The 12,393-nt window shown below is 36.9% G+C and overlaps 1 protein-coding gene across 1 annotated transcript; it reads left to right on the top strand.

Moving 5' to 3' along the window:
- The first annotated feature begins 7,457 nt into the window (after positions 1–7,457).
- LOC149173464 (uncharacterized) lies at positions 7,458–11,320 on the top strand. Its single transcript, XM_089426707.1, has 2 exons — positions 7,458–10,813; positions 10,923–11,320. Exons 1-2 carry the CDS (start codon positions 7,609–7,611, stop codon positions 11,318–11,320), a joined length of 3,603 nt encoding a protein of 1,200 aa, XP_089282833.1. The 5' UTR covers positions 7,458–7,608.
- The last annotated feature ends 1,073 nt before the right edge of the window (positions 11,321–12,393 follow it).

Genomic DNA, 12,393 nt, shown 5'->3' with positions numbered 1-12,393 from the left:
GTCTTGACAACGCAACCCCTGTTGCTCTTAATTTTTTTCCTTTTCTTTGCTTGTTATTTGAGTTGAAGGACACTTGGACTGGTTATTCCTCTTTCAGTTACATTGAATGCATAATTGTCACAATAAATCCCTTCATTCAACCAGGACTAAGTTTTAAAAGACAACCATTTCCTCAAGCAACCCTCTTCCTCAAGTAAAGGAATCAGTGTCCCTTTCTCAGCCATTTTAAAATAATTACAATTATTTACAGAAGGGGGAAATGTTAACCAGGGTATATCACAGTAGGGAAATGAGAAATCCTTTAGAATGTGATCTGCTTTGTGGCACCTACAACATTTGAATGGAATTCCCTCATAGTCCATAATCTGTTTGTGGAATAACCCTCAATAAGTAATGTTAAAAGTTAAATCAAACCCTCTCGCATATCCAAATTGACCATAATTCTAGAAATTTCCATTATTTTTCTTCATAGGATCTATCCACCTCCACAAAAGATCCCTATTTATCCTTGATAATCTGAAGATATCTTGAGATCAAAACTACATGGGAAAACCTAGGAGCCTCACCCATCAGGCCAAACCACATATTTTCTTTGCTAGCATTGAAAACAGGACTCCATTTCTTCAATAAGACCAGTGATGAATCAATGCACCATGTTTTGCATAACACCTAGTTTGCATCTTCCACGAAGTTGAATCTTAATGAAAACCATCCCCTCCTGAGAGTTCTGACCACTAGCAACTCTTTGAGATACTTATCCTACACTGTCTTTACACATACACGAAGATTTTCTACAGTGAATTCCTTTCCATGAACACAACATACTAGTACCCTATCAGATGTTTCCATAGCATCCCCAAATTGTACTCCTTCTCCAAGAACCAAATCCTCTAGTTCATATTTTACCCTAGTACATTTTACTCTTTTTCACTTTTTTTTAGTCCTTAGCATAACCTCTAGGCTTGATTAAGCTATTGGGGTTCACCATGTCTGAGTGTACACCTTGGTCCTTCCCCTTGCACTATCATAGGTCTCCATGGAAGCACTCCCATAATTTACGCAACTTGAGAGTCCTTCAAAATTAACCCCTATTAGCTTAACTAGGAAACCCCCACTAAAAGTCTCTTCCACCCTCTAAGAGTTTCCATACCCTATCCCACCTTACTCAAAATTAGGTGAGATACCCTTAGAAAACTAAGGCTCAAAACCAGACCATTCTACCTCTTCCCTTACCAGCTCAACTTGAAAATCCCTGCTAAAATCCTATCTTGCCCTTTGTGAGATGCCAAACACTGGCCCACCTACATTTGAGAAACCCCTAGAAAAATAAGGCATAAAACTAGACCTTCCCAACTTTTCCCATACCTGCTCAACTTCAATAAAAGACCCCTGGAAGGAACTTTCAACTAGAGTATGATCTGAATGGAAAATGGCATCCACCCATGGTATTCATCCACCCATAGTATTCATTCACCCATGGAATTTACCCATGGGATTGTAAGTGGCATCCACCCATGGTATTCATCCACCCATGGTATTTATCCAGCCATGGAATTCACCCATGATATTGTAAGTGGCATCCACCCATTGTATTCATTCACCCATGGTATTGTAAGTGGCATCGACACTTGGTATTCATCCTCCTATGGTATTTATCCACTCATGGAATTTACCCATGGTATTGTAAGTGACATCCACCCATGGTATTCATTCACAAGTGGTATTTACCCACTCATGGAATTTACCTGTGGTATTGTGACCAAAAAAGGATATAAGTAACAAGTCACATTTTGTAAAAGGACAAAAGGTCCACTACAATGTAGCATTTACAATTATTATATGTTTTAATAAAAAATGTTTCTTTGTAGTTTTTTTATTTTGTGTTCTCCTGTTTTATTATGGAAAATTTGAATTTTTCAGATCTTGGGGGCCTCACCCCAAGATCCAGATCAGTTGTGGCTTGTTCCATGCACTCTAGATTTAACTTTGTAGATGTGAGTTTTTCTGCAATGTCTGATGTGTCCAGTAATGGTGGGAAGTATGGTAGAAGGCATACCACATTGAACACTGGGTGCAAGCCAAGGAATGGGGGAATGCTGAGCTCAAATGCATTCTCTCTCATAGCCTTGGTAATGGTGTAAGTACCATATGGGAGTGGTCTAAGTTTCCGATAGGCTCCAGTAAGGTGTTCATTCTGCAAATGAAACCAAACTTTTTCGCCCATCTGAAACTTGTGTGGCACCCGATGTTGATCATGTCATTGCTTGTACTTGGCATTTTGATTTCTCGAGAATGTCGTGGACCTGCTGGCGTATCACTTTATCAGGCTCAGAAAATACGTGTGTGGATTCGGTCTACATATTTGTATGAGGCATGGCAACATTAATCAAACACAATGGTTGAAATCCAAGACCCACTTGAAAGGGAAAGCAACCAATCAAGCTATGGAAAGCTCTATTATAAATGTGCTACACATATGGAAGACTCTCATCCCAGGTTCAAGGATGCTTGGAGTTGTACATGCAGAGTATGTGCACTATCATCCTATTGATGACTTCCATCTAGCCATCAGTCTAAGGATGGAAGGCAGTCAATTTTTTGAACGCATCCAACAAACTTCAGCCACGTGCTATGACCTCCACAGAGCACTTTCTTGGAAAAGCGGGAAGAATTTTTATTTTTTCATTTTTTTTGCAGGAATTGTTTTTGGGTGGTGAGTTTGCAGATAAGATTTGAAACTTTTGGTCCAACATTTACAAAAATAAATAACATATCTGGATTCCTTGCGAAAAAAAGCCAAATTCAAAAAAAAAAAAATCGGCTGAATCAAAGTCGAGATGAGGGAGATATCACTGATTTAAAATAAGCTATGTTGCAGAAATTTTTCTGATGACAATTCGTGGATGACAACTTTCCTATCATTTTTTGCAGTTATTGTGCAGAATTTCAAAACAATTATTGTAGATATAAGTTCCTCTCGAAAAATTTCCCAATTTCAAAAAACAAATTGGTTGAATCAAAGTTCGGATGAGGGAGATATCGTTGATTTAAAATCGACTATTTTTTGATAACTTTTATGACAGCAAGACAGTTGTAGCACGAATCTGATTTTCCAGAGTGTCCAGGTAGGGATTTCAATCACATGGGAAGATGCAGAATGATCATTCTATTTCCAAAAATAGGTTTTAATAAAGATTTTGGGTTAAATTTATCGAGTTATGCCCATTTTAAATCTGGAGCGGCATTTGAAGCGGGTTCCCTTTGGAGATGTGCCCTCCCAACCCGCTTTAGTAGGCACCTGCTTCACATTCATCAATTTCAGAATAGCAGCATTCGACTTGGGTTCTTTGGAGACGTGCCCTCCCACCCTAAGCTATGTAGGCACCTGCTATTTCATCAACAACCAACATCACAGTTATGGGTCAACCACCCAAAATCCTTGGCATCGAAGTCCATTTGCTAGGCCACACACTGTTAGTACCATAGTTGGTCATAAGCATTACAAGGTATCTCTATCCTTGGATATTTGTTTTTCATGGTTATGGGTCATCCACAAACCCACACTTCATCGAAGTCCATTTTCTAGGCCGCACACTGTTAGTATCGTTGTTGGTCACAAGCATTACAAGGTATCTATATCCTCGGATCTTCGTTTTTCATGATTATGGGTCATCCACAAACCCACACTTTATCGAAGTCCATTTGCTAGGCCACACACTATCAGTTGCATAGTTGGTCACAAGCATTACAGGGTATCTCTATCCTCATATCTGTGTTCATCATGGTTATGAGTTAACCACGCGAAACCCTTCTGTTTAGTGGCTCTTCATATTCAACAAAGGTTTCTCATGAGGAACTCCACGCAATGGGGACCATTTCTTCTTTAGGAGGGAGGAATGACCCGAATGGAAAATGGCATCCACCCATGGTATTCATCCACCCATAGTATTCATTCTCCCATGGAATTTACCCATGGTATTGTAAGTGGCATCTACCCATGGTATTCATCCATCCATGGTATTTATCCACCCATGGAATTTACCCATGATATTGTAAAGTGGCATCCACCCATGGTATTCATTCACCCATGTTATTTTCCCATGGTATTGTAGGTGCCATCGACTCTTGGTATTCATCCTCCCATGGTATTTATCCATTCATGGAATTTACCCATGGTATTGTAAGTGACCTCCACCCATGGTATTCATTCAACCATGGTATTTACCCACTCATAGAATTTACCTATGGTATTGTGACCAAAAAAGGCTATAAGTAACAAGTTGCATTTTCTAAAAGGACAAAAGGTCCACCATAATGTAGCATTTATAGTTATTATCTGTTTTAATAAAAAAAGTTTCTTTATGGTTTTTTTATTGTGTGTTCTCCTCTTTTCTTCTCGCATTTGAATTTTTCAGATCTTGGGGGCCTCCCCCCAAGATCCAAATTCGAGTATCCAAGGGGAAATAGTGGGTTAGGTCTACACTGACGTCCAAACTAGGGTCTTGAAACCCTAGCGAGGATGGCTCCTCTGGCACCGAAAATAATTCATAATTCAAATTAGGTGACATCACTAATGAAAAGGGAGGAAAACCTTATGAGACTGCCGATACCGTTTCCAAGTTGGAAGGGAGGAAAAAATCCCTATGTTTGGTGTGCCAGGTGTCACCATGGTCTCCAGATCGAGTGCATGAGTTGGCATCTTAGTCCAAATGAAGATATTATCATATGGGTCGACGGAATAATCCACCTCATCCTCCATTCCACCCTTTCTCCACACCTGTTACAACCCTAAACCATTAGCAACATCTAAGGAATGAATTGTATTGCAAACCATACATCATTTTCCGTCTAACAACCACCGACTTCTGGGTCAGATACTATCAGTGTCACCTCCCTCTGACACTTTGACCAACCCTTGACTGAAACCACGATCTGACAAATACTGCATAAGGCATCTCTTAAACCACAAACCCCTATATCCATGGTTGCACATATATGTCTCCACTTTGCGAGGTTATCAACTTCACTATTTTATTTGTTTATTAAATTTTATTTCAGGAATTGGATGTTATTTTACTTTTTTAATGTATTTAATGACTATTAAAATTTCTGCAATGGCAAAGGGTAATTTTTTTTTAAATAGTAAATTTGAGATGTAAGTATTTAAGTTATTCATCATAAATCTTTCATTGGTTAAATTACAAGTTTACATATAAAGAAGGCCAATGAGCACTATCTCAAATCTAAGCATTTGCGGAATCCTTTTGAAATTGTGTTCCATCAGTGCGATTGGTGTTTTTCTTATCATATATACTTTTCTTCACTTTTAAGAGATAAACACAGAGACATGTACGAAAACACGATGTTTTCCTAGTTTCAGTAATAAATCAAACGAATTGTTATTCCTAATTATGCTAATAAATCCCTTTTCATGTGGTCATTCTTTCTTGTTATTTTCTTTTGCATAATGTTCACCAACTTGTGCTAACTTGTAATAGACATAAAATAAGAGGTAAAAAACAAACGACCTTCACCAATTTTTCAATGTACAAGTGAAGTAAATTTGAAATTCCAAATCTAAACTAGATGGATAGATGCATGCAAGGGAGATGAATATGGCCATGCAGAGACAAACTTTTCTTATGTCCTTCCTATTTAATTTTAAAAACATTCAAATTTATTGTTAAATTTAAAACTTATATATCTATATATATATATATATATATATATATATATATATATATATATATATATATATATATATATGGGGATAATATTTCCTATTTAAGTTTCAATCTCATATCTGATATGGGGTGTTGAACCATGAAGTACACAATGGACAAATACATGTGGGAGAGGTGGGAGAGCATGAATGTTATGTTGCTAGAAGGTTGGAGGCAGTGGATGTAGGTCATAATTTCATGGTATCTATCTTGTATGGGATAGTAAATATTAAGCACCATGCTCTGAATTAATGATTGTTTTAATTGGTTTAATGTATTTTCATCTTATTCATTAGATGAGAATAAAATGATATTAAATGAACAAGATGAAAGGCACTAAGCCAATAATTGACTTAGTGCATGATGCTTAATACTTATCGTTTTTAAAGTGTGAGCATGTTACTCCTCATTGAAATACCTTTTAATTTCCATTCCTTAATTTTCCTCCAAGTTTTAGTTTTGAGAGAATGAGCATGTTAATATTTAGACAAATGTAATGCGATACTGCTCAAATTAAGACACTTAAATATGGAACTAACACTTAAGGAATGTAAATAACAAACAATTCCAAATTAATTAAGGAATGCAAATAACAAACAATTCCAAATTAATTTAGTTGAGAGGCTCATTCTATAATCTAGTATGAGGATGATGTGTAATTTGGTTGGTGCGCAACTTGGAGTTGACACTTGTCCTTTAAAAAAATACTTTAAATAGAAAAATATTCTCGGTTATAATAAAAACTTAAATGATTGTACATATTTGGTTAGTTTTAATTAAAACCATTAAAGTAATTAAAAAAAACAACTTATATTTCTCTTAGAGAGATGGAGAATGTGTGTTAATGTTGACCTTAGTAAAATATTTTAATGCTCAGAAGGAAAAACTAATTAAAGGTAAAATAATTGAGGTGTAGACTAGTCTGTTTGTGTGTGGTTTAGTCCCAAGCCCTCTTAATCACTCATTTATCAAGTCAAAAATGCAATTTGAACAATGAAAAATTACACATGGTCTATATAGAGAAAAACATAAAACCACTATAGATCCATCTTAATCATTGATTTCTCTGCATTCTAAAAGACAATTCTAAATTAATTTAATATTGAATATGTTTTTTTATTACATTAAAATTATGGGTAACAACATGATCATTGTGTTATATTTTTTCTTCCAAAAACATGTTAATATTTTTAATACAAAATCTATACTTACAAAATTTTCATTAACTATTTGATGGAATCTTATTTTAATCATGACTCTACAATAAAATTAGCACACATTCATCATATCATCCTACAAATCTTTGGCCAAATGACTTCTAATATTAATAGATAGGTTTTGTTTGTTTATATCTTACAATTTCCATCTGTATTAGTACACTAATTTTATTTATCAAATTTTTAATATACATTATCTAAATTTTCTATGTTTTGAAGTATTTGATTGGAATTAAAAAATATTTTTATTATTATTTAATTTTTTTAAATAAATCCAATTTGCATAAAATTCACAAATCAAACCTGCGAAATTCAAAACAAACTTGACTAAGGAAATATATGTTTTATAGGTCTCTTTTTAATTGGGCATAACGTCAAGTTGTCCATTAAATATTAATGTGTTCTGAACACACACAGTAAACACATATTTTAGTGATTTTGAATAAATGAATTTTATATTAGTGCTCGGCAAGATGGACGACTTGCAGTCAATAACGAAAAATCCGCGAAAGAGTCAACAAGAAAAGGAAAATCCACCAAAATCCTGTATCAGATACGACTCCTTATGACAGGAATTTCAGGAATCTAGTTGATATCCACAATAGCCCAAACCCGCAGAAATATTTTAGTAATTCCTTCATTTTATCGATCGCCCATCTGAGGAGCCGATGGCAGCTTCCACGGATTTCATCCTCATCACCTCCACACTCATGCTCATCTTTGTTTCTGCAAACGCCCATCTTCTTCATCATTATCATGAGAAAAGTCGTGAACGACTGCAGGTCGATATAGAAGCCCTGCAAGCATTCAAAGCCTCCCTCACATATGATCCTTCTCACGCCTTGGCCAACTGGGATTTTACTGCCAATCATGTCTGCAATTGGACTGGTGTCACCTGCCACCCTCACAAACTGCGCGTATCTGGCCTAAATCTCTACAACATGAGCCTGCAAGGGACTATACCTCCACATTTGGGTAATATCTCCTTTCTTGGCGTGTTGAACCTCACTTTGAACAGTTTCTCTGGCACAATCCCGAACGAATTGGGCAAGCTGCGTCGCTTAAAACGTCTGTTCCTCAATGAGAATCACTTGATTTCGTCCATTCCAGAGGCTTTGAAAGATTGCACATCTCTCAGGCTGCTTAATCTGTCCCACAATAATTTGACAGGGACTATTCCGGGTGGTCTCGGCCAATTGCAAAACCTGCGAAATATTTCACTGACTGGCAACGGATTGACTGGGAAAGTGCCCGAATCCTTGGGAAATTGTTCTGCGCTGGAATTTCTGGTTCTACGAAATAACTTCCTTAGCGGCACTATCCCTTCTCAGCTTGGCTTGCTCGCTAGAATTAAAAGTCTGTCTCTTGGAGGAAACCAGCTCAGTGGAGGAATCCCGCCTTCACTGCTTAATTGCACGGAGTTAAGCGAATTATATTTGTATGAGAACAGGCTTACCGGAGAAATCCCGTGGGAGATAGGAACCAAGCTCTCTAAAATTGAGACTCTGGATCTTGGAGGAAACCAGCTCAGTGGAGGAATCCCGCCTTCACTGCTTAATTGCACGGAGTTAAGCGTATTATATTTGTATGAGAACAGGCTTACCGGAGAAATCCCGTGGGAGATAGGAACCAAGCTCTCTAAAATTGAGATTCTGTCTCTTGGAGGAAACCAGCTCAGTGGAGGAATCCCGCCTTCACTGCTTAATTGCACGGAGTTAAGCGAATTATATTTGCATGAGAACAGGCTTACCGGAGAAATCCCGTGGGAGATAGGAACCAAGCTCTCTAAAATTGAGACTCTGAATCTTGGAGGAAACCAGCTCAGTGGAGGAATCCCGCCTTCACTGCTTAATTGCACGGAGTTAAGCGGATTATATTTGTATGACAACAGGCTTACCGGAGAAATCCCGTGGGAGATAGGTACAAAGCTCTCAAATTTAGAGTATCTGCTGCTCTGGGGAAACGAATTAAACGGTACCATTCCGAAATCTGTAGGAAATTGCTCTCAGCTTTTATGGCTGGATCTCTCTGAAAATTTCTTAATGGGAGGCATACCTCAGGAATTTGGAAAGCTCCGTCTTCTACAGGATCTGTTACTTGCTGATAATCATTTGTATAGTGAGGAATCCATTTCCATCTTTGGAGCACTTTCAAACTGCACTAATCTGCAAAGACTCGATCTTGCGAAAAATGATCTTAAGGGCAACTTGCCTGGAAGCATAGGCCGTCTTTCTCAAAATCTGCTTTATCTCTATTTGGGGGGTAATCGTTTCACTGGTAAGATACCCCAGGAGATGAGCAACCTCACTGGATTGATCCTGTTAGATCTAGGTGGTAATTTGCTCTCTGGAAGCCTTCCTTCTGCACTAGGAGGGCTGTCTACTCTTCAGCTGCTGGACCTCTCCGGGAATAACTTGGAAGGTAATATACCCTATCAATTCAGTCAATTGAAAGCTCTGTATGAACTGGACCTTTCTCAAAACGCGTTTTCTGGAGAAATTCATCATGTTTTTGCAAGTTTACAGCAGCTAAGAAGATTAAATCTCAGCTATAACAAATTCAGTGGTAATATACCAGACAGCATAGGGGATTGTTCCAGTCTCGAGCTTCTGGACCTCAGTTACAACCAGCTAAGCGGCTTGATGTCTTCGAAAGTGGCTAGCCTCCATAACCTACAGTTCTACATTAATGTCTCACATAATGCACTCACAGGAAGGGTGCCTGCCGAACTGGGAGGAATGCACATGGTTCAAGCAATTGATCTTTCAGCGAATAATTTTTCGGGTAGCATACCCGGCCAATTGGTGAATTGCGCTGAACTGGACTACCTTAATCTTTCTCACAATTCATTGGAAGGCACCATTCCTACATCAATCGATCAAGTTGCAGGACTTCAAGATTTGGATCTCTCTTTCAATAAGCTTTCCGGTCCCCTGCCTACCTCTATAAAGAAATTACAGAAGCTTACGCATTTAAACTTGTCATACAATAACTTCACAGGAGAAGTACCATCCTCTGGAGCTTTCAAAAAACTGAATTTTACATCATTCTTAGGAAACAGTGGACTCTGTGGCAGATGGATAGAGTTACCTCATTGTAAATTGACGACAAGGCACCATCATGATTCCAAAAGAAGGGTAGTTATCTTGGCCACTTCGGTTGGTTTAACTTTGCTATTGGTATTTTGCCTAGCCTTAATCATGGTTTTGATATATTTGCGTAGCAGAAAGTCTGCATTGTTGGAAACTATTTCAGCGAGATTAGGGAGGATGCTGAGGAGCCAACTCCGCGAGACGAAGATTGTAAGTGAGGAAGAGGTGAACAGAGCAACTAATGGTTTCAGCCCGGATAACCTAGTGGGGCGTGGCGGCCATGGGTCAGTGTATAAGGGCGTATTAGACAACGCCACAATCGTTGCTGTCAAAGTTATACAGTCTGCCACACCAGGAGGTGCATACAAGAGACTGATAAAAGAATGCAAGACGTTGGGAAGAGTCCGCCATCGGAATCTGGTGAGAATGGTGGGCGTATGCTCAAGTTTGCAGGTCAAATCTTTGATTATGGAGTTCATGTCGCAGGGAAACCTGGATACGCATTTGCATTGTAGGGAAAATAATTGCAGGTTGGATCTGAAAAGACGGCTGAGCATTCTCAAGGACGTGGCCCATGGAATGGCATACCTTCACCATCACTGTTCTCCGGCCATTGTTCATTGTGATCTGAAACCTTCCAACGTTTTACTGGATGAGACGATGACTGCTCATGTTGGAGATTTCGGTATTGCACGCCTCATGAACGATTCAACAGCAGCAGCAGCAGCCTCAGGGGACACCTCCAGTCATGTGATCGGGTCTGTTGGTTACATTGCACCAGGTAAACACTGATACACTAGATTGATTATATGGGAAATATTTGAGTCAGTGATAAAGGTTTTATATATGAGTCACTAATAAAGGTTTTATATATATAAAATTGGTTACAGAATATGGTACAGGAGGGCGCCCGTCCATGAAAGGGGACGTATACAGCTACGGCATCTTGGTACTGGAAATGATAACGGGAAAGAAGCCCACAGATGCAGTGTTATCAGAAGAAGGGCAATCGTTGCAGAGTTGGGTGGTGATCGACACGAGTTTGGTGGAGGAGATTAGAATGGAAGATGAAGCAGATGATGTAAGTGAATTTATTGGGTACGGAATTGTTGTGCTGTTGGCGAAGATAGGTGTGATGTGCACTAAAGAAGATCCACATGAACGACCGACTCTTCGAGAGGTTGAGGCATCGCTGGAGCAGCTAGTCGCCAAAATCCATAAGAATTCAGAAACTGAGTTGAACCGCCTTGGACAGGTAACGGACGAAGCCATTTCTGAATCTGATTAGGGCATGTTGCGGAAGAAAATGGTTAGTACATATATGTGGAGGAAAATGATTAGTGGTCAGCACATATATTTGGAGGAAAATGATTAGTTTAGATTAGATAATTAGTTCTGCATTTTCATTTGTTTTTTTCCAGAAGAAAAAGCGATATATATATTGCATTTTCATTTGCTGTAAGTGTTATTATAGGTTTTTAGAAGTAGTTAATTATATCCAATTAGATTGGATATAGTTAAATCTAGAGATATTTTCTAGTTAATTAATCTCTTATATTCTTATGTGGTGAAGAGATTTGTTCAGTTAATTAATAATGTAATTAAAATATTTTTCTATCTTAAAATAACATATATTATTATTTAATTAATATAAATGTGTTTATGTAATGGAAATAAAATTTTTATTTTAAAATAATTTATAATATTATTTAATTAATATAAATGTATTTTTTATTTTTTAATTCAATATGATTATTTTTTTAATAATTTTTTTTATATGAAATTTTTTTCAATAGGAAAAAACAACATACATTTTTTGGAAGATCTTTTTATAAGTTAATTTTTTTAATCATTAAAAATAATGATTATTGATTAAGATATTTTTTTAGTGGTTCATAGCGATAATCATAGAATACAATTTATAATATTAAGTGGAAAGAGACTATATTGAAAACAGAGTATATTGAAAACAATTTTATAAATAGTTTGAATAAGTTCATTTTCTTATTATTATCATATTTTTTTATTTTATTTTTTAAGTTTTTAAAAATAATTGTTATTAAATAGAATTTATAGTAAACTAAAAAGTATGTATTAATTTTGGGATTTATGTATAGTTAATGGTTTAGGATTTGTTTTTTATTAGCTTATTTTATAAATAAAATTGACATGCTATTTTTTTTTTGTTATATAGAGATTTAATATAGTTATAAAATTCTATAATGATTTAATTTTGACAAGTGGTCAAGGGCTAATTCATGTATGATGATAGTTTAGACCATCATTTCCAAAGTTTTATTGCCAATTTAATAGTGGCCTATAACTTGTATTTCAATATTACTAGTTATTTTACACATTAAT

The sequence above is a fragment of the Pinus tabuliformis genome, chromosome 4_2 (assembly GCF_031772625.1).
Source record: "Pinus tabuliformis cultivar Carrire ecotype Pingquan chromosome 4_2, CPIR1, whole genome shotgun sequence".
NCBI classification, from domain to species: Eukaryota; Viridiplantae; Streptophyta; class Pinopsida; order Pinales; family Pinaceae; genus Pinus; species Pinus tabuliformis.
The sequence above is the reverse complement of the archived record's forward strand: the minus strand, read 5'-3'. Positions and strand labels throughout refer to the sequence as shown.

Excerpts from the sequence above, each read along its gene's own strand:
- LOC149173464 (XM_089426707.1), top strand. The coding sequence starts at position 7,609 with ATGGCAGCTTCCACGGATTTCATCCTCATCACCTCCACACTCATGCTC. Across the intron at positions 10,814-10,922 it reads TGTTGGTTACATTGCACCAG|AATATGGTACAGGAGGGCGC; the intron begins GTAAACACTGAT and ends AATTGGTTACAG.